Genomic DNA, 23,704 nt, shown 5'->3' with positions numbered 1-23,704 from the left:
CAAGGAAGTTTAAAATGTATTGAATTTTGATCAAGTCTCTCTGTAAAAGTTGTTCAAGGAGTTGATGTTTTCTTTAATCACTCGATTATAGAAAAAAAAATAATGGCGTTTTAAATCATTGGAAACATAAAAAGAAGTATTAAAAGCAAAAAGAATTAGCATTTAAGTTACAAGCACAATCTGCATCCACCGTATTTTCAGAAGATTATTTTCATTATATATGAGAAAAAGTGACTACCTCAACATGGAGAGATGGTAATTTCTCCATATTGAGATAAAAAAATAAATAAATCAGTGATAAACTGATGTATTTGTTGTGCACATATAATTTTAATGGTATTTTAATAATAATAATAATAACAAAATTGAATTGACATCATTAACATTAGATTATTTAAAAATATAACGTTTCAAGATTTGTTTCATTTTTCAAATGACATGAATATGAAATATCTGGTAAATAAAAAACTGGATAAAGTCATTACCCAGCCAAATTCCGGATATCAAATAATACTCTTATCCGGCTGGATAGCTTATCCAGGACACCCCTAGAAATTATCAAACAATTTTAAAAATACAGGGTTAGACTTCCATAAACATACAAAGTTTTATAGCATGTCTGGAAATTTTAAAATATTGTATTACACTTTTTTGCATATACCTGAGCTCCAAAAGAATGTCCTAACTCATGAGCAAATGATATCTCAGTTATAGCCATAGGAGCCTCGCGATTATATAACCGAACAGTGACTAGACCAGTGTTGTATGTTTTCCAAATACCACCATAGTTAGCATAGGGATCACATATACCACCAGGTTGACCATACTGATATGCAATCCATGATAAACCTAATACACCATCCTCAAATGACCTATCAGTAAACAAATATGCAAGACATACAGAACTATGGTTCATTCGCGAAAATTGTTCCAGAAGCTCATATGCAGTTACAAATGTTGGTTTTATTTCAGGTGGAACTGTGTTTTCTAACCATACATGTACCTCTTTTATTCGAAAACCAATACCTTCTGGGCTATAACTACTATCTAGTTGATCTGTTGTATTAAAAGTTTGGTTGCGAAAAATATATTCAACTGCCTGATAATGAAGAACCATTTGATCAATTGCTTGTTGCCGACGCACATATTTTCTCATAAATAAATGATCAGCAACTAATTTAAGATTACATGTATTCATTCTGCGATTCTTAGTTCCTCTTCTGAAACGTTGTTTTCCTTTATCTAATTCTTCTTTTATTTTATTTTCTAAACCATTTCCTTCAAATGATGTTGGTCGAGATGGTATGGGAGGATTAACAAATTTACTTTCATGTTCAACATCATTTAAATTGTACATCACAGAATGAAATGAGCTATCATTTTCATCATTGAAATACTTCTCTGCAGGTTCAATATAATATTCATCTTTACCTAAATGTATTTTCCCTTCAAAACGACCATCATCGATTTTCCCTAAGACGTGGCTCTTTCCTTGGTGAAAGCCTTCTACCTCTCCTTGAAAAAATCTTGAATAATCATAGTCAATCTTATTTCCTAATCCATCAACAATCTTAAAATCGGATGCAAAAATTTCGTGGTTTCTTCTCATGTGCAAGGTAAAATTTCTATTAAAAGCATTAAATTTTAAATGCACGTTTGCGTAAGGCGAAAGTTCAAGGGCTCTTCTGGATCTTCGATGAACATCTTCAGTATCATACGTAATCTTTTCATGATGGCGAATAAAACTATTTAGAGGTTGTTTAGCGGAGCACTTATTCACTATGATAAACAATAAAACTATTTCTATAAACCTACTGGAAAACATGATTTTTTTAAATCTTTACTTGCCAAATTAAAACATGCGCCATGAATTACAAACTATTTTAATTACTCCCTTTCAATGATTCTGCGTTGCCTCAATCCCATGAGCATTAGTATAAGGAACATTAAAATAAAATTCCGTTTTCTTAACTTTTCCAATGATTATCACTGCTAGTAGTCGTATCGCTAATAGTATTCTAAAATTTCAGGAAATATCGGTAACTGTTATGTTAATAATACTCTATATTCACTACAGCGTATTTGAAAGGGGAATACAGTTTTTGCATTTTAACATTATAAATAGTTATATCATAACATTTTTAAGGTTTTATTACATTATAAAAATATGAATGCCTTAAAAATAATTTAGCTTTTTTTTTTACAGATATTTCTTTTTTTAATTTTTTAAAGCTATTTTTTTATTAGTAATTTTATGGCAATCATTTAAAAAACCTACACCCTTGTTAAACTACCATGTAGACAATAAAGTTTAAGCCAAACATTCAAAGCTATAAATGATGTCATTTTATGACTAATCTGTGACTCAAAAAAAAAAGCAAAAAAAGAATTAAATTTTTTAGAAAAGACGTTACGTACTCGTACGGTCGTGTTAATACTAGCGTCATTTATCGTTTAAAAATATTTTATGCAGCATAAAGAATTATTTTTGTTTCAAGGATGTCGGTTGTGTTAATACTATCATTTTTTTTTTTCACACTCAGTATGTTAAAAAGTTCAAGAAAGTTTTAAGTATGTTAAAAAGTTTAAAAAAGTTTTAAGTCTTTTCATCTCTCATCAGTTGTGTTAATGAAGTTAACAATCAATAAAGTGTAGTGTAATAAGGTTGTAGTGCTAATTAAAAACTTTGCATACATCACAAGCAGAATTGCCGGACTAGGAATATTAAAGTTAAATGCGTAAATCTAGTTACCGCAAAAGAATTCGCCAGTTTTACTTTTTTTGGAATATTTCAATTTCTCATAAAGAGTTTAAGTGTTAACTCCTATTTTTATTTTTTATTTTTAATAATTTATTGTTAGTGATGCTTATATAATTTATAATAATGAAAATATTTATTAATAAGTTTGTACATATGTATGTATAAATTTATATATACGTATTCATAATTTTATTTATATGTATATATATATATATATATATATATATATATATATATATATATATATATATATATATATATATATATATATATATATATATATATATATATATATATATATATATATACATATATATATATATATATATATATATATATATATATATATATATATATATATAATTATACATATAATGTCTGCTGGTATCCCCTAAATGCGTTCTATATAATAAAATAATACTGGATAAACAGGCGTGGCGCAGCGGTAGCGCACTTGTCTCAGAAAAAAAAAGGATCCATATGGTTCAAACCCCACCTCTGGGCAAGTTTTGCGACATTGGTTAGGAAGGAGGCGTAACTTCCAATTATATGCTCATCCGCGGTGCTCTGCGATAAGTCCTTACGGTCTCACGTTGGATCTCAAACGAAGTGAAGTTATATGAAAATTTCAAAAATAATAATCATTTTATAAAAAACATCAACAAAAAAAAATTATAATTTAATAAATCTTATTGAATTTCATTTTTTGTTAAAAAATGTCATTTTCTGGTCACTAAAATCTAAAATAATAACTTATTAATAAAATGAATTTATTAGTAAAATGATTTAAGCCAGAGAATTGGCTCAAAAACTAGAAATGAAACAAGATGAAATCAATTTTTTGCCGCCATATAACTGAGAAGAAAGAAAGCGCGCAAACAGTTCGATAATAAAATCATAGGTGAATCATTGACAAATCATAAAATTTTGAAATTTTTATATAATTACGCTTCATTTAAGATCTAACATGACTTACTTTTGAAAAACTATTTTGTTGATAATATTAGGGACCCGTTTAATATTCGTCGCAACCCATAAAACAATTTTTATTCAAAAATTTTTATTCAATATTATTTAAAATTTAAAAAGGAGAGCCTCTCAGTTGCACTAGAGTTTTTAAAGATTTTAAAGATTTTCTGAAGTTTATTTACAAAAGGAAAGTTATTTGACATTGCAATTCCCAAAGGAGTTTCATATTTGTATAAATTCTTCAAACATTGATAAAATTCTATGAGCGAGAAGAAAGTTATTTTTCATCACAATTACTGAAGGGGTTTCGTAACTAAATAAATTCCTTCAACGTTAATAGAATCGATAAAGAATAGAAGTAATCAAGTTGTAATCAAACGAAAGTTTGTTTACAAAAAGAAAGTTTTTTTTCATTGCAATACCCAAAACGGTTTTGGGCAGGAGAAGTCTTATTTTTGAAAAGTTGTTTGGAAAACTTTATTTGAAAAGTCTTATTTTTCATAAGGAAATTTGTAAACTAAATCGGAAGCTATACGAACTAAATTTAAAATTCTGAAAAACTAAAAACGTTTAGAAAGGGGCACCAACACCTTACATGCTACCTATAAAAAGTTATTTAATTTAAAGTTTTTAGCTGTAGTCATTCAAAACTTGTGTCACGGAAGAAATGATAGATTCCTTCAATGTTTCAATTGTTATAGTAAAATATTTAATATTTAACATGTAATATCTTCGCCTGAAACTAGATAAGCATTTATAGGTAGCATGTAAGGTATTATGGGCCCCATCTTAACGTTCTTAGTTTTTCTTTAATTTCAAATTTATTTTACTGAACTGATAAAACAAATCAACAACTTTCCATTTTTGGTTATTTAAGCCATCTACACCTTTTCAAGATGTAATTGAGAACTTGAAAGTTGTAATGAAGAAACGTAAAATGTAATTGAGAAGATGAAAGTTGTAATTTAGAAACGTAAGATGTAATTTAGAACATGAAAGTTGTAAATAAGAAATCGTAAGATGTAATTGAGAAGATAAAAGTTGTAATTGAGAAAAGTATAAAGAATACAGAGTTCTTTCTATTTTGAATTTTGTATTAAATATGCTTTGTAATTTAAGGCTGGAAATAATAATATAATATCAATAAAATATAAAAAGTCATGAAAAAGGCATTTGAGGTTTAGGCGGTAACTGGAAAAATCCCATTGGGTGTCAATTAAACTTTATTTTATTTTTGTTTGTGAAAAATTCAATTGAGATTTCAGATGAATAATAAATAAAACACAAATAATTTATTTACACAAAAATTTAAAATTTAAATATAAACAACGTCATTAAAAATCATTGCAATATTCAGTTCAATATTTATAATTCAGTTAAACCCCAACTTGGACGTCTTCCATATTTAAAATCGTTGCGTAATGCGTGGTCGTATGTTGTACAGCGCATGTACAACCATTTTCCATTAATGTATTTTTTGCCCCAGTAACAATTCTTTCTAAATACTGCCATTCGTTGTTCCATAATCCCAGCACCAAATACAGGTGGAATGCGAATAACATTTTTAACGTTTATTTTTATTTTGGACCAGATAGCTTCCCCTGGGTTTAACATTGGGCTGTAGAGTCCTAATTGTAACAACTGAGCCGGTGAATTTTCAAACACTCTTTCCAAACGAGCGTGAAATAGAGCATTGTCTGTTACGACGACCAAATCCTCTAAACGATTCCCGGATGTAACTCACTGGTTAAACAAAGCCAACATCCACTCGTTACAAGAATCTGCTTTAAATGATCCTCTGAGAGTTTCCATCATGACGAAATTTGTTTTTGATATAGCTGCAATCAAATCTATGTTTGCACCTTTTGAAGAAGGTATTTTCATTATTGCTCTTTTCCCCTGTTTGACACGTCCTTGCGTTTTTCTACAAAAAAGATTAAAATTTGTTTCATCCAACCAAACTATCTAATGATCATTTCTGATGTGTTCGTTAATGTTCCTAACATATTCAGCTCTTTTTTGTTTGTTTTCATTGTAGTAGGCTCCTTGTGCACTTTTTTAAATAAAAATAGTCTGCCTTCGAGGTAATTAGCAATTGTGGTTGTGCTGACGCTAATATTAAATTGTCTTAATATCCTTGTTTTAATGGCCACCAATGTCAACTGACAGTCACTTTCAATCCATGTTAGTGTTTCTTCTATTTGATCATTAGTTAATTTTTTTGGTTTAAGACCACCTCTTCTAATAAAATTCAAATTTCCGCTGCGGACCCAATTATATCCTGTCTTATATTTGACACCTAAAGTTTGCGCCAGAGTCTCCCAACCCTCGTTTTGCTCAGCAAATTCAATTACTCTTCTTCTATCATTCGATGAAGATAAAACATAATGTTTTCTTTCAACTTGTTTAGTTGTATGTATTTCATGTCTACAAATTGGACATGGTGGTTCTGGTTGTTCCAGAAGTGGTTGTAATCAAACTTGGTGAAATAAATGCTTGCACAGATTTTAATGTCAGGCTTTCTATTCGTAGTGTATTGACAAATAACACAGCGATCTTTCAATTCTATTACTGTATTACTGCATTGCTGGTGCATACAAATGCTAAATTTGATATTATTAACTTATTAAAATGCATATCCAAGAAGATCTTTCATAATGACCTTTAAGCTTACATTGAATTCGCAATTACAAGTAATGTATTCTCATTTACATATTACGGTTTCTTAATTACAACTTTTGTTTTTCAAATTACATATCGCAATTTCTTATTTACATGTTGTATTTCTCAATTACATCTTACTTTTCTTAATTACGACTTTCAAGCTCTCAATTACATCTTGAAAAGGTGTAGTACAGTTTATTGTTTCTAATCAATATCATCAGTAAATAGATGCAATCAAAAAACATACAATTTGACATTGCACTGAAATGTTTAAAAACTGCAATTAAGTTTATGAGAAAATGAAGAAAATAAATAAGTTAATAAAATAATAGATAAATTTGCATTTGTTTCAGCCAGAGAATTGGCTCAAGAGTTATAAATGAAACTAGAGAAATCAAATTTCTAACTGTCATGATTTTGAGAAGAAAGAAATAACGTAAACAGTTCGATAACAAAGTCATAAATGAATCATTGATAAATCCAAAAGAAATATATCGAGTTAAATGTTTTGTTTGATCAAGCAGTTATGTCGATAACTACACGTTTTGAGCAAATTGAAAGTCACTTTGATCTCTTTTTGTATTTCTCGACAATATCAATATTAGGACTTTGCTCTAATCAAAGAACAAAAAGTTGATTTTTGTTAAACTTAATCAAAACCTGAAATTTGAATCTGAAATTTGCCGGTGTAAAAAACTCAATTTCTACAAATCTTGGACATTCAATGTACATTAAATTTGGGGGCACGTACGGATTTGTATTCCCCCTCCCTCTGGGTACGTATGTATACTTACGCACGCAGAAGGAGGGATTCGTTGAAGGCATACAAACGGCAGGGGGTCCTAAATTAGTAGTTTTGCTGCGTATTTAGTTTTTGGATGTTTCTAAATTTCATTTACATTGTATATCCAAGATTTACGAAAATTAAATAATACGCCTATTGTTTATTAACAAATCAACTCCCGGTTTCCCTAAATTTTTCAAAACATAAAAAATAAAAGGTTTAAGTTAAATCGATGTTTCTAAAACACATACGTTTTTGGGTAACTCCTCTTCCCCATATCTGCGTACATACTTTATAAAAGATCCCTTTATTAAGAATCTAATTAAATTAATATTTTTAGGTTCAATTTCTAAAATTATTTGCTTCTGGCAAAGCGGGGGTATAAGTCTCCGCCCAGCAACCACTACCGGGCCTTTTTTTATGATGCACCTCTTAGCGCTTGACTAATAGTTTAGTTTTAATTTTTTTATTTGGGCCACCAAGTTTACATTGCCTAGGAACTCCAATTACCTAAGGCCGGTTCTGACCTAATGCAGATGTACATATACATGATTCGAATCGGGCTTCTATTTTCTCTTACAATGATTTCAATCTTTAAATGCAGTTAGAATTTGGAAAAATGGCTAAACTAGCATGCTCTTTTCAAAAAATTTTTTTAAAAGTTTCACTAAAGATACTTTAAAAAGTCTCTTTTAAGATACTTGTAATGGTCTTGTGAAGTTGTCAAAGTTCCTCTTGTCTAGAGTCATAGGTATGTCTTGCTTGGAATATTTACAAAAAATTACGACTGTAGAGAAACAGTTTGAAAAACTGAGACAAGTAACAGGCGGTACATATTTTTATATTTTATAACAAATACTCATAAAGTTGGTATTATAAAGACAAAGCTACTTTTGCAATTAAACAAGTATGGTGTTAGTCTTGATTTCGCTGGGACATTCTTCACAAAGATGTGGTTTTTACTTAAATAAAGAGTAATGTTTGATATTTGATAACTTACCGAAATTTTAAAGTTTATTATATCAAAATGACTTTAATCCACATGGCTGGGTACATATCAGCCAGTGTAAGATTCAGATGGCTCATATTTTTGTTTTGAAAACTTTTGAAATTTTAATACGGAAGTCAATTGTTTAGTATTAACTGTGTCAGCTAATATGGTTTATCTATGAGTAATATATTGTTATATTTTGTCTCGTGAATACATAACGTATGCATTTCTTTCTTGAGCAATCTAATGGTGCTTGTATAAGAATCATATCAATTAATTATGACCAGACACCATGGTGTTTTAATTTTGAACTTATTCTTTAAAAAAATACTGTAATTTGTATTTTCGAAGATAAACAAAAAGTTTCGTGATTCAGTGCTAAATAATATCAATCAAATACACTTATTTGCTGTTAAAAAAGTTGAAATCATAATAATACTGCATAAAATAGTTCCATAAGATAATAAAATGATATCAATTATTTAAATATTTTTTCATAGATTTTGTTCCTTAGTTTCATTTCTTTCTTAAAAATTAATCTTTAAGATTTAATTTTGGTTAATTTCCTTAAAATAAAAATAACCCGCCCTGTTAAAATAAAAATAACCCGCCCTCAGTTTTCGACGTCATCTGTACGGTTAATAGTTATGTTATAACTAAAAACTTTGGCATATAAATTCGCCGAATGGTCACACACGAGCAGTGAACACCTTAGGGAAAAATGAAGTACATTAGAATAGAGAAGAATTATTTTTTTAAAAAAAGCATACTTTGACAGTTGTCAAGACAAAATAAAGATTTATAGAAGAATATTTAAAAATGTACTCATATGATTACAAAAATATGACAGGCAATGCATCTAAACAATACTTACAATAATAAAAAAAAAAAATATTTATATATATATTTTTTAAAAACTTAAGATGAACTAAGGCATGCAACAAATATATCACCAAACAACAACATACACAACAAATAATTGACTACAAAATAAAAAGTATGCATTAAACAATGTAAGGCCTAAAAATTAAAAAAAAAAAAACATTAATGCTAATGTGTAAACATAATTTGTGTAGTGATAAACTAATAAACATCTCTTCAGAGTCGCGTCTATTATTGCTGGCGTTTCGAGGAGGATCAGCACTAATATCTAGTTTATCCCGTCAGACGTTAAAACGTCATTGCCACTTATGTTTTACCCCGCCCATACTGTTAAAAAAAGGGCTCACTACAAATATTTTTTTGATGATATGATATAAAAAGTGAAGATCTACTGTACAATTTACGACGTCATCTACGATATCGTCATGTACGGTAATAGTTATGTTATAAAGTACACTTTGACACTACCAGCTGTAAAGCCTAAAGATTTTTTGGCTGCTCCTTAGATCTCTATTTTTCTATATCGTGGACTGGTGTTTATAAAGTTCCCTTGTGTTTTTACTACGCATCCCAACGTTGTAAAAAGACAAGAAACTTATGCAAACATCAAGCTTAAATTTACTAACGAAAAAAAAGCAACAAAAAAATACTCAAGACTAACTCTGTTTTAGGTATGTTCAAAAGAAACTTTAAAAAGCTAAATGCGTGCATGTTTCTCAAACTCTGAACAGCTCATGCTTGTCCTCTGCTTGAATACTTAAAACTAGCTTAGAACCTAATTTTATATTCTTTAGAATATAACAAAATATATTTAAAAAGTTCGTTTGCATTTTTGTAATTGTAATTGTAAACAGTAGTTTCGCCAGCAAAAGGTTTTCTTATTTTGCATTTTACGAGCAAACATGATTACATAAATTTTACAATTTTTTCTAACTTCTGTTAAATTTCTATAAAATCAGGTCCAAGAAAAATTTGTTTGATCCAGATCCGTCAAAAAATCATTTAGAATCTTTATTTTATTATTGGTAGCAAATTGAACGGATTGAAGACTCATGTTGCCATCGAAAATTTTAATAAAAACTATCAAAAAAAAGCAAAATTAAAAGAATGTGTTCATTTAATCAAACAAAGTGCAGAGAAACTGATTATTCCTGAAATATATAATTTTTATAGTTTACAAAAATATGCGAGCTGTTAAGTTTGATAGTACCAGAATCAATCCTGAAAAAGAAAGTGGAGCTGTGTCTTTGCTTTTAAATTAAGCCTTTTTAGCGCCCATTTTATCAATTGCGTCTCAACATCATGCCAATAAACTACACATAACTTACTTTAGGTAAAAATTTTCGAGCACCTGGATCAGATAGTACGTTGATTACAACTTTAAAATGAGGAATGATTTTGATGCAGACATTAAGATAGGGTATTACAGTTATTTAACATTTTTGTAAAACAGTTTTTTTAATTTTTTTTTCTTTTCCTTTTTTTTTGAATAAAGTTTTTTTTTACATTTAGAATAAAAAGGTGTTGAGAAAATTGAGTATTCCAAAAGGAAACATGGCTATTAATTAAAAGCGTGAAAGTATTATGTTCTGCAGAAAAAAAATCAGTAGACCTCTGCTTATTAAGTATAAAAGGTTGCTTGAACCCACATTTTTCATATTTTATCATTTACCTCTTCTATTTTACTAATTAAGTTAAGAATGTTATAAATGTTTTATTATTTATTAATCTTATGAGCCGTTATGGATGATACACTTTGTTACTTTTTCAGAAAATGAATATGTTAAAAACAAAATTAGTTGACTGGCATTCAGAACACCCAGTGTAATACTCATTATGCAGATAAACTGTTGCATCTGTGTTGCACTACTGCTAATTCTATTGCATCGTCCAGAGATTAAAAATGAAATGTCTTGAATGAAAACAAATTTTTAAAACACATTATTAGACAGATATTTTCAAAGTTGATTTAAAAAAAATGGAAGCTAGAAGTCAAAATAGAGCATGGTGAATTGGTCAAGCTATAGCTGTGATCACACGGCACAAGTAAAAATGTAAAATCTAAAAGAAAAATCTTACAAACTTATTTTTTCTTTAAAAATAACAACAATGTAAGAGAAAGTGCAGACCTTATGACAGATCAGATTCTAGATTTTTGACAAAGAGCTAGAACTACAACAAAACAACGTTATCATATAACACATGTTGAAAACTTTGTCGAGAAATACGGAAAGTTGAAAAAATAAAGGCCGCAAAACAGAAACTTCGCAAAGAAACAAAGAAAATTTTTCTCAAGAAATTGAAGAACTATTTGATATTGCTCATGAAGGTGCTTTACAATTAATTACAACAGAATAAGACAAGACGTTTCTACAAAAAGAACGAAGAAAAGGTTGTATGAGTTAAGTTATTTGTTTGACAGTCAAAAGCCTAGTTTTGACAGAATCAGACTTCTCAGGTTACATATAATAAAGTAAATTATAAAGTCATCATCAGCAAAAGAAACTGAAACTTAAAACAAGCGAAGAAACAGAAAAAAAGCAAGTGATCAAGCAAACTCAGGAATTTTGTTCAGTTCTTGATTTTTTGAAAATTTCCAATTGTTCTGGTTTCTTGGTTTTGTCAAGAGTTAGGTGCCATTTTTGAACATTACTTTACATCATAAGAATCTCTTCGATGTGCACGTATTGAAAATTGTAAAGATATTGTGAATAAGTTTTTTTTCTTGATTTGAACAACAGAGATGAAGTGGATTGACTGCGAATAATATTCACAGAATATGATGTCGAAAAACTGTTGTCAGTCTAAAAACAAGATAGAGGCACCGGTGAACAACCAAGTTACGCAACAGAACAACCTTTAAAAGATTGGAAAATTTCATATGAAAAAATTTTGGAACTCTGTTTTGATACTACTTTAAAAAACATAGGTATACATTGAGGTTCTTGAACCATGCTGGAAATATTAATGATATTAGTCTTATATTAAAAATATTAGTCATTTATTATGCACAGCCTGTCAACAACATGTTCATGAAGTGATTTTACTCATGTTTACACAACTTGTTTTGAACCATTTTCTGACCCAAAAGTTATTTCAACTATTTCCTGATTGGTGAAAGTAAACTTGATTTTGAATCATAGCTCTTCACTGATGCAGATCTTTAAGTGTATGGTTTGCTTGTATTATTAGCAGTAGATTTTGATGTAAATATGTTGAAAGGAACAAAACAAGCTCGAGAACAATTACAAGGAACTTTTGCTACTGTGTATAATTTATTTAAGAAAAACTCCTCCAGGTCAAAACGGAATAACTTTTTGTACTCCTTGTGCTATGTACCAAGCACAATGGATGGCAAAAGCACTGTACTCAATTAAAACCTACTTATTTCGACATCAATTTCATTTAACAAAAAATAAAGAGAGAAATCTTCTATGTTTTTAAATTTTTTCAAATTTGATTTACATGGAAAATTATTTTTGTGCTCCCATCTCTTCATCTGCTCTTCATAATGACTGACACTGATTAAGAAATTGAATAATTTTAATATATTTGACAAAGAAGTGGCTGAATCTGTCATAGAAGCCATTGTAGGACATTTATGGTATTTAACTAAAAACCTTGTGAGCCTCTTTTTTTTCAGAAACAATGTTGCTCAGCTATGTTGTTCAAACCAAACTAAAGAAAAAATGTTGATTGCAACATTTTTACTTTAGTTTGATTTTTTAAGGAAAAATGTTGCAGTCAACTTTAAAAGCAAACAAAAAAAAAAAAGTAAAAAGGCTTGAAGGCAAAGGATTAACGGATAAAACTGTTAGCATGAACTAAGATGACTTTGCAACAAAGTGATAGAAATATGTATTTGAAGTGCTTGGAAAGAAGTTGGAGGTTTATGAAGAAACATTGTCTGGACACACGGAGTATAGTAACCGAATACCAGGATGCATATAAAATTGTTAATTCTATAAAAGTTGTGAATGACACAGTCGAAAGAGGATTGAAACTCGTTTCAGACTACACAAAAATATTGACGAAAGATGAAACTCAATTGCACTATATTTTACAAACTGTGGAAGAACATCGACGTCAAATTTCAGTTATGCAAAAGTTACAATTGTGATTGCAAAAACAAGTGAACAACTAACAAGTTAAAAAAAGGGGAATAATCTAAATATTATAGTGAAAACAAGTGAATAGTCTAAACAATTGATTGAAATCATATAAATGATTAAATTTGAAAAAAATAATTTAAACTTTGTGTAAAAAAAAAATTAAAATACATTTGTTTTTATTTTCCGTTGACCTTTAAATCTGATAATATCCAACTCATTGAGCATCTCCTTGATATAAAAATATCTTAATAATATTTTATACAGTTTATTTTTTAGTTAAAAAGAACGCAGTAAAGGGTATAGATTTCGATTTTTTTAGGTCAGTCTAATCTAAATTTTATTATTCTTTATTTGACATAAAATATATATATCTGTGTTTATTACATTATGCCTATAAACTTCTAATTTATTTTCATTTTAAGGATGGGGCTACGAGGAAGAACTACATTAGGTTAACAGAGCTTACACTTATAGTGCTTACTTATCACGTTTACCATCTTTGGGTTCATTAAAATTCAAAGTTCAAAGCAACCTTGGTTTTTAGACATAAAAAACTGGTACAACTCGTTTTTAGCAGCATGATTGGAACTGAGCTTTCGAGTTTAAATGGTATTGAATGATACAAAATAAATGGTAAGTTTAAATTCATTCAAAATATTGATAAAAATAACAAATAATATACTTTAAATATATAATATTCAAGCTAAATTTAATAAATTGGTTTTAAGTAAGAGTTTGGGAATCCCTCAAGTTATATTTTGTTACTGGGATTCCCATTACTCTCAATTTTGTAATAAAAGTGTGAATATTGCTTTTATTCTATAATAATACCTTGCACATTGCAGACTTGAACAGTTAAGTAGTGTAAATAGTGATTTTTTTTTGTGAAAATTTTATTGCATAATATTTTTCATTGAGAAAATGAGGAAATTTTATTGCATAATATTTTTCATTGAGAAAATGATTTGAAATGGGTGAAGGAATACGAGTTCAAATTGTTCTATTGCATTTGCAATAAGGAGAAAGTGAGCGAGACATTGCAAAAATATTGAAATGTTCCCGTGGTGCAGTGCAACTAACTTTAAAACGGCACAAAACTTTCGGGAGTCTTTAAAGTAGACGTCGAATTGAAAGAAAATAGAAAACTACAACTAAAGAAGACCGAATGATATCACACGAATGAGTTTGAAAAATCGTCGTAAATCGTCTTTGTCGTTATCACATGACATTGCAGAGACAGTTGGAGCCAATATTTCTGCAAAAACTTTTAGAAGAAGATTGACAGAATGTGGATTAAAAGGCTGCAAGGCAAGAAAAAAATCTTGGCTCTCAGAAAAAAAGAAGAAAAAAAGACTAGAATGGGCGATACGTTACAAAGATTGGACATCTTCAGAAAGGAGTAAAGTAACCTGGTTCGATGAATCCAGAAATATCTTTACCAGATGACACCACAAGATAAGTAGATGAAAGGCACTTTAAAAGTATTTATAATTGTCAAATGGATTCAAATCTAATGGTTAGTTGATTATTCATTATTATATTAAAGTAATGGACATATTATAAAGTATTATGTCCATTACTTTATAACACACCTCAACATTAAAACATTGTTTCCTATTTTCGATGCGTTTATCCATTGTATTATTTCCATCATTTTTGAACGGTGAAATCTATTTTGGGTAATAGATAAGATGAGTCAATATTCCACAGAGTTGATGATGCAATGGCATCGATTTCAACAAACTCCTAATTATTCCTTACAGTCTTGAATTGGGTTATGAGTGATGAAAGCTTCTCAAAGGATTTCTTTATAGCTTCACAAGGGTCTTGCATCAATTTTGACCCTATATTTATGGGTTATTGTGATTTACTTTGTACTATTATCAAAATATCTGTATTGCCCAACCCTTAACAGAACTGAAACAAACGTAAATATTTTGTAACTGTTCATAAAATAGCCTGATTTCCTATACATTGGTTACACTGTCGTTGATAACCAAACCCAGATAATGAGAAAAGCAGTGCACAAATCTGGAAGGGGGATTTGTTATATAGTTCTTGCTTGTAAACCTGAGAAGCTACCGCTCATACTTGTAACCCCGTTGTAACCACGTACTTTTGATAGATCGGTGAAACTTTCTATAATTTTTTAAACTGTTATTTTTAATCTTTGTGAAGTTTGTTCAGTTACCTGAATAAATCCAAAAAAATTTTCCTTCATTTGCAACTCTATTGGCTTTTTATTTTCATCTTTTTTATCAAAACATTACGGAATATGGTACTTTGCTAATTGATTTTTGATAGATCTTGCGTTGTATCTGTTATTATTGTAATGAAAGCGGCCTCCTCTAATTCCTTTTTAATATGAACATTAATTTCATCAGCAATTAGATGAATTAGTTTATTTTGTATACCCGGACTCAAGTAATTGAAACTGCCTTTGGGTTTCATTAATAAATCGGCTAAATAACTACGTAGTTAGAAGGTAATTTTATTATTTGTGCTAAATTTCTGTGGAAATTTCTTACATCTTGAGGCTTTATATTGTCCTCGGAACGGTAAATTATTTATAGCAAGCGTTATAACTACATCTACTATACGTCGCAACACATTGCGGCAACAATTTACAGCCTTGTTAAGTTTTTGTTGACTTACAATATCTCTGAGCCAGTTTTCCATCGAAAATAAATCTCGTAAGAAATTCCACTTTGGTTTGATTCATAGTGTTTTTCAATATTTCTTGTTAAATGTAACCAATCAATCCTAAACTTTTATTTTCTGTTTAAAAAATTTTTTTTTAAATATCGTTTTCTGTCTGTTGCTTTTATATTCTTTTTTTTTAAACTGAGCTTAGTTTTTTGATATTTGTAAGCTAACCTACAATAAAAGCATAACTTCTGTCAATTCTTGATAAATACTTACTTATCAATTACTTTAAAAAATACAGTAATTTTCTGCAAATTCTATTTTAAGTTATATTTGGAAATTAATGCTAGTTTTTAAACATTTTAACCCGAATGGTATGGGACGCAATAAAGAGGTTTATTAACGTCTTTTGAACATTTAAAAGACTTCTTTTTAATTACCGTGCCCACTGGAACAAAATAGTAACTTATATTCCAACGGTAATTTAAAACTGCGACTTTGCGATTTGATAAAAGGAAGTTTTAACATGGGATTTAAAACCTTTGAAAAGTTGTAATTTAATAAACCATTTTCTTAAAGTGGATTGAATTGATTTTTAATAACTGTTTCAACACCCAAGAAGTAATCACAGTTTAATAATTGTTTCTTGCATACCTCGTTATTTGGTATAAATATCAAAGTTATAATCCCTACTACCTATTTGAACCTTTTCTTCATCCCTTTTCCCTTTCCTCTTATTTATCTATAGATTTATTATGTTTCTAATAAATTTTATTTTGAACAGGAACTTTTCCTGGAACAGATGTTATTATTTGGTACAAAATTTTTGCTGATTAACAAACAGCTTATCTGCTTGTTGCTATCTGTTGAAGCTATATTATATATATATATATATATATATATATATATATATATATATATATATATATATATATATATATATATATATATATATATATATATATATATATATATACATATATATATATATATAAATATATATATACAGCCGTGGCCATAAGTTAAAATCCACTTCCATTTTAGAGCAAAATAAACGAGTTTTTACATAAAAGTATTTATTTTATAAACAATTTATTATTATTTTAATATTTTGTTGTGCCTTCTATGGCCTTCATTACTTGCGTCATAATACCAACTAATTTTCACTATCTGCCTGTGTGATTTTAGCCCATTCTAGAGCAATAACTTCTACCAAATGTTTTTTTGAAGTAATCCCATGTGTCCTGGCCCTTCCTTTAAACATCACTCACAAACTTTCTATTGGTTAAGGTCATGCGACTGTGTTGGGCATTCAAAAATTTGAGCTTTGTTTTTTACAAACCATTCCTTCTTATGATGTGCAGTATGGCATGGAGTATTGTCTTGCTAAAATAATATGGAAGATTTATCTTCATTTAGCAATGTTTTATTACCAGATGTGCCATAACATACTTTTAACACTTCCATTAACCTTTTTGAATTTAGGCGTCCTTCGCACAAAACGTTTCCCCTGGTCCTTCTGCAGCCATACACCCCATATCATTACACCATACCCACCAAATTTAACAGTAGACAGGCTGGTAAAAATGCTTCACAAAGTCTCACAAACGTTACGCCAGGAGTTCCAAATATCTGTAAAAAAAATCTAAAGTATCAAGTTGTAGCGCTTGTTTATTTTTTATACAAGTTTAGTTATAAGCAGAGGCGTAGCTACCGTGGAGCAGTTGGAGCAAATGCTCCAAGCACACAAATTATAAGGGTGCAAATTCTTTTTGCACTTTCTTTTGATTACCTGGGGAAAATCTACAAAGATCTGGTTGTTTCTCCAGCGATTGCAGTCATAAAGTCTGCCAGCAACCTCAATATAATTTATGGATTATAAACTTAAATTGCATAGGTACCGAGCAAGGCAACCAGCGGAATTAGAACCCACTATATATATATATATATATATATATATATATATATATATATATATATATATATATATATATATATATATATATAAAATAAGAAAATAAAACAGTTTTTGGAAAATTTACAGGAAAAAAATTTGAATTATTTTGAGTTTTAAAAATTACTCAATTATTCTAAAAATGGGCTTAAAATAATAATAAAAAATTCTATCATTGAGACACTTAAACAATTTTGAACTCTTGGTTTTTTTTTCTTGAAAAAAAAACCTTTTCCATTATTCATTTAGACAACATAAACTTCACGTGGCTTAAGATTTTTCAGAAAAATCGGGCTTGGTTTCACTTTTTGTTATAAGAGGTTGTCCATAAAGGACATCACCCTTTTCTTAAACAATTTTTGAGCCCTCCCACTCTTTGTTACCGGTTGTTCTTTTTTCCTATACCCCTTAAAAAGGATGTCATAAAATTGGGGCCACCCCTCCCCTCTTTATTTTTAAAAATAAAATTCGTTCATAATTTAGGCCTTTTTATTAAAATTTTTCAAATAACTTACATTTCTCTGTGTTTGAATATCATTTAATAGCTTATTGGGTATTTCTACGTTTGTTTCAGTTGTTTGTTCTTATAGGCTTCTCCGAAAAAAAAATTATGTTATATTACTCATATTTTATATACTAAATTTAATCAAAGTGTGTCATGAGAACTTGCCTCACTCTTCGTCCATCCAAGAATTTTTTAAATAATCGTCAATTGATATGACTTGAATTGGGCAGTCCGATTTGTCTGAAATAGTCGCATCATTTGGAGTATTAAAGCCTTTTGTTTCGATTTCATCCTCATTGTACCATTTAGCAAAGGCCGCGTTTACTTCTACCGCAATTACGGCCATTTACTATCTTTTGCACTTGTTTTCTGTTCTTCACGAACAGGTTCAACTCGCAAAAGGATAACAGCCATTTGGTTAATAAAACTGGAATGAGTAACGCTGACATGCTTTTTAACATGACTTAGGAGGCAAAGAACAAATTACAATGCTTACAGATTCTATGAGATAAACTTGATTACACAGAGGAACAAAACAGATTGTCAGAAGGAAGTTTGAATGATTTCAATGATTGAGGAATGGTGCTCTGAATATTGGAGGTGATAAGTTAAAATACGAAAAGAAAACGATTCTTGCTGGTGACGTCTGAAACGGCTACAACTTTCAAGCCATATTCTTATTGGCAGATTGGAATAGTTGCAGGCAAAAATCGACCGGGATTAACATATAAATCAGAGCTTTTTTTCAAAGAACAGCATCCAGGATTCTCACATTTCACAGTTTGCATGAAATATTGCCTGGTGCGCACATGAGAGGCTAACTATTCCTAATCCTTCGATAAGAGATGACGAGCATAGAGCTCTGTCTTACTGTCTGAATCAATATAATCAACCACCGTTGGAAACTGATCAATCATCAGATCTGAATAGATCGAGGCACAGATCTTTACAGCGAATCAAAAATATTTTTTTTTCCTAAAGAAAATCTACTTTCCTATCTTAAATATAAGTTGCAATGCAGATAATTAATTTCTTAAGTCTTGCTATATATTTTGTATTTTGATAAAGAGTTTATATTAAAAATGAATTTAAATTCCTTGAGAGTCTAGATGAGTTCCGTAAGAATCATGTGGGAGAATCAATCCGACTAAATTAACACTGAAGACAACCACTGGCTTGACCAACTTTGTCAAAGGGTCTTTTGTAATGGAGTCGAACTCTGGCAGAGTCAAAAGTTGTTCAAAGTCTAATCTGCGAGCATACGCTGTTGATGATGAATGCTTTGATTGAAAGCAATATAAGTGGGACCAAAATAGGAAACTGCGTCAGATTTTCCAAGCCCATATGGTTTGACTTCAATGCCTGCATAGAGAGATGGGATAAGCTTGTGCTTTGCGGCAATGACCCAATATAATCAGGAAGATAAACTTGATATTCCATATGCATTAACATAGAAGGTTGTTTGTTAGCAGCAGTGATTACAATTGGAATCTCAACTTTACCGCCATTGACTTATAAAGCAAATATCCTTGGGGCCTAAACAAGAGTAAACTTCTTTCACATTCCTGTACAAAAAGGATCATTCACGTGACTTGAATGAAGGTCGTTTTAGACTCGCATCAACTTGATTTTAACCGTGTGTACGTGTCTCTTTCCTTCAAAAAATTTGCTCTATTTTGGCATCAACGGAGTATATGAAGCTCTTCTGCTGAGATGGTAGCCTCTCTTTTCGAGCTCAGCACCAAGCTCATCCAATGATATATGGCTCTTTATAAAGTAACTTAAAAATTATAAGTGAATAAATTTAGAGACTAAAAAGCTATATTTAGGCCTAATATAGTCCAGTATAATTTTTTATTAGCTAAAGTTGTACTCTCACCCTATACACTTCAGATTTCCTCTAATCGTGAGCAGCAGATCCGTGTTCAGCAAGTTGAATGATGACGCGCAGTAGCTCAGACTGTTGTACTTCAATAGTAGGGTAACCAATTCCGTCACGTACACGTATATAATCAATTGACATATATTCGATAATAAAAAAAACTCTCTTACATGACGTCCTTTTCTGATGACCCCCTCCCCTTGTTCTTCATATCTTGACCCCCTCCGTCTTGCTAACCAACATCCATAACGACGTCATGCTTTTAGGAGCCTACTAGCATAACGTCGCTATGGATGACCCCTAAGATCTCAAGGTAATTAAAAAAACATAATTTGTCAAAACTGGAATAGCCATTTTTTTTTCCTGAAAAAACTTACCGATTAACGTTAAAAACGTTAAAAAAAAATAATCCGTCCGTTACATGGAGCTCTATAAGTAACAGGCCGTGACACGCAAAATTCAGAAAATAATGTGGGGGCCGATTTTAACTTCTTGAATATATTATGAAAAGGACTCGGATGATATAAAAAAAACTTGCTTGCTTCGTTTACTTCTTTACTTTGTCAGTTATAAAAATGGTGAAAAAATGCTGTCTATGGATGCTCGACAAATTACTTATCACAGAAAAAAAATTCAAACGATTCAAAAACGTCAGTTTATAGATTTCCAAGAGACGAAGAAGAGAGAACACGTTGGATAAAATGTATTCCTAATGCAAACTTAAAAGTGTCAAGCAATACTGTAGTCTGTGAACTGCGTTGGCCCATAAACTTTGAAAAAATTAAAGTAAAAGGAAGATAACGACTAAAGAACCCACCATCAATTTGGCCTTATGTCTCTCTCCGTCAAATACCAACATCTATACCCTCTATAATATCAACTAAACGTGCATCATCCTCAAGTTGAAATAATTTTGATTTATTTTAGGCAAAAGATAATTTTGATTTTGACGTTTTTTGTGATACATTGCTTAATAAAAAACGTATTTTTTCTGTAGAAATTATAGCCTTTATTTCAGATAACTTTATGTACAATCTACACACTTTAATTATGCAACACCAAAATTTCTTATTATATTTTATAGTTCTTTAAAGTTTGAAGTTTATTTCAATGGTGTGAAAAAAAAAGTCTATACTGTATCTAATGGTCTATAAATTTGAAGAAGTATTACGATATCTAAACCTTTTGACACCAAATAATAAAGAAATAGTTATGAATGAGCAAGTTAATTCAATGAACACAAGTAAGTACAGTCTTAGTGTAATCATCGGAGCATTTGAGTATTTTGCCACCTCTCGTACACTTTACAAAAAACTACGTGATGATTTAAACTACTTTCTATTTGAACATTAACACGCATTACCTCAAGAGTATCAAAGCCTGATGATAATTTATTTTTAAAACGAGTTTTTGATAATTTAAGTGATAGTCAAAGAACTTGTATTACTCTTCACGACGAGGTTTATGTTAAAAAACCTAAATTTTTAGTAAAAATGTTACCTGTAAACAAATTAAATTCTCAATTTCTATATATTCAGTCAACTGTAGAATCAGTAAAAGATTCAAATGGCAAAGCAAAAGCTATTATATGTGACGGAAATTGAACTAATCAAGTGTTTTTTAAAAGGTTTGACACATTTCCTGAAAGATCTTGGTTAACCACCAATGGAACTTTTTTGTTGTTTGAATTTTATCCACTTGATCAAAAACATCCGAAACAACTGGCTCACAGAAAAAACTGGAGAACTTGTTTTTTATGAAAATGGTGTTGAAAAAAAAGCTTGTTGGAAGCATTTAATAAAACTTTATGAAGCTGAATCTAATTGTCTAATGAAACTTTCTGATTTGAATGAAGTTTCTATTCGACCAAATCATATTGAAAAACAATCTGTTTCTACTTGTCCAAAGGTGTTCTCTGACAAAACATACAATGCTCTACTTAATCAACCCGAAACCACCAATATCTCAAACATAAGCTAAACTGCTGAAAAAAATGTAAAAAGTGTTGATGTGGATTTAATGATAATCAACAAGCTGTCATCAGAGATCCGAATGATGATAGATTAAAGTTTGTTTTTGATTTTGGAGAAATGGCATTACGCATGACAATGCAAGTAATTCGGGAAAACGCATAAAACAGTTAACCCATGATACAGGACATTCCATAAATCATACGTGTAAAAGAATTGTGGAGCTGACAAAAACATTATTAGAAGAAACACACAAATATGTTCTGTTAGGAAAATTTACAACAGACCCACTTGAAAAAGAATTTAACAAGTTAAGACAAAAATCTGGTGGCACATATTTTTTAAGTGTTCAACAAATAATTGAAAAGTTCAATATTTTTAAAGCTTCATTTTTGTTGACATATAACATTAACGAGTCAGCTTCTTATGCAGGACATTTTTGTCAATTTTGTGGATTTTTTCTTGATGAGTCTTCAGCTGAGGTATTTGACAATTTACCAACACTTGAAAAAAGTATAACTGTTCAATCAAAGATGTCTCTTGTTTACATTGCTGGATATGTATCTCGAAATGATGATTTGCCTAACGAAGAGGAACTTTTGACTAAAACAATGTTTTATTTTGAAAAGTTTGGTCAATATCTTAAATCAATCAATAGATTGATTTAAGATATTGGGTAGGTTGAAAATTCCTTTTGATAATACTGTCCAATGGGTTTTCTTCTCATTTGTACTCTTTATCTCTATTAAGAACAAAGTTTGTCGGACATCCCTGTGCAATATTTTCATGCTAATATCAGAGCATTACTCTTATGATATGGAGCGACATCATGATAATATACTGTCAAATATTTTTATTAAAAACTATTGCAAACTTTTAACACCAAAATCAAACAAAGAACCATCTTTTAAAATTTTAAAGTTGTTAGGTTAACAGTCAATGACATTTTTATTATTATTTATTTGTTGTTATTTAATTCATTCTTTAAAGTTTCTGTTTTATAATTTTAAAAGTATTCCTTATTCACACAAGGCATTATAATATATTCTTATTTAAAGATGTAGTTTCTCAGTATTTTTACTGTAGTATTTTACAAAATAAAAACCACAGTATGCTATTTAGTTCTCTTTTTTACCTGATTTTAAACTTGTTTTTATTTCATTGTTTTGGCAATTTTATGAATTAAAGCAATATAATTTTTTATGAAAATTTTGAAAAAGATCTATAAATTGTTTTTATAAATTTATATTAATCTTTACTCTATCTATTGTATTACATAACGGGAGACATTAAATAAAAGTTTTTTTGAAAACGAGTTTTATTCGTCATATTTATTTTTTGAAATATCGGCCCCCACATTATTTTCTGAATTTTGCAATATCGGCCCCCACATTATTTTCTGAATTTTGAAATGAGTAATGGCCTGTTACTTATAGAGCGCCATGGTCCGTTAATTTGCATTGCCCCTCCGGTTGTACTTATAAAGCTTTTCTTTAACCTCCCGCATTACCAGTTAGAGGGGTTTGTAACTATTTAATGTAAACACAAATTTTTGAAGAAAATGTAAATTATTATGAAATAGTT

General features: G+C 29.8%; 1 protein-coding gene across 1 annotated transcript in view; it reads right to left on the bottom strand.

The window, feature by feature from the left end:
* The window catches only part of LOC100208233 (disintegrin and metalloproteinase domain-containing protein 10), a 16,850-nt gene extending 14,544 nt beyond the window's left edge, over window positions 1-2,306 (bottom strand). The window contains exon 1 of the mRNA XM_065790573.1: window positions 662-2,306. Coding sequence (XP_065646645.1) covers window positions 662-1,825 — 1,164 coding nt within the window. The 5' untranslated portion in view covers window positions 1,826-2,306. The remainder of the gene's footprint in view (window positions 1-661) is intronic.
* Window positions 2,307-23,704: the final 21,398 nt, after the last annotated feature.

Source organism: Hydra vulgaris, chromosome 02 (assembly GCF_038396675.1).
Source record: "Hydra vulgaris chromosome 02, alternate assembly HydraT2T_AEP".
Lineage (NCBI taxonomy): Eukaryota > Metazoa > Cnidaria > Hydrozoa > Anthoathecata > Hydridae > Hydra > Hydra vulgaris.
The sequence above is the reverse complement of the archived record's forward strand: the minus strand, read 5'-3'. Positions and strand labels throughout refer to the sequence as shown.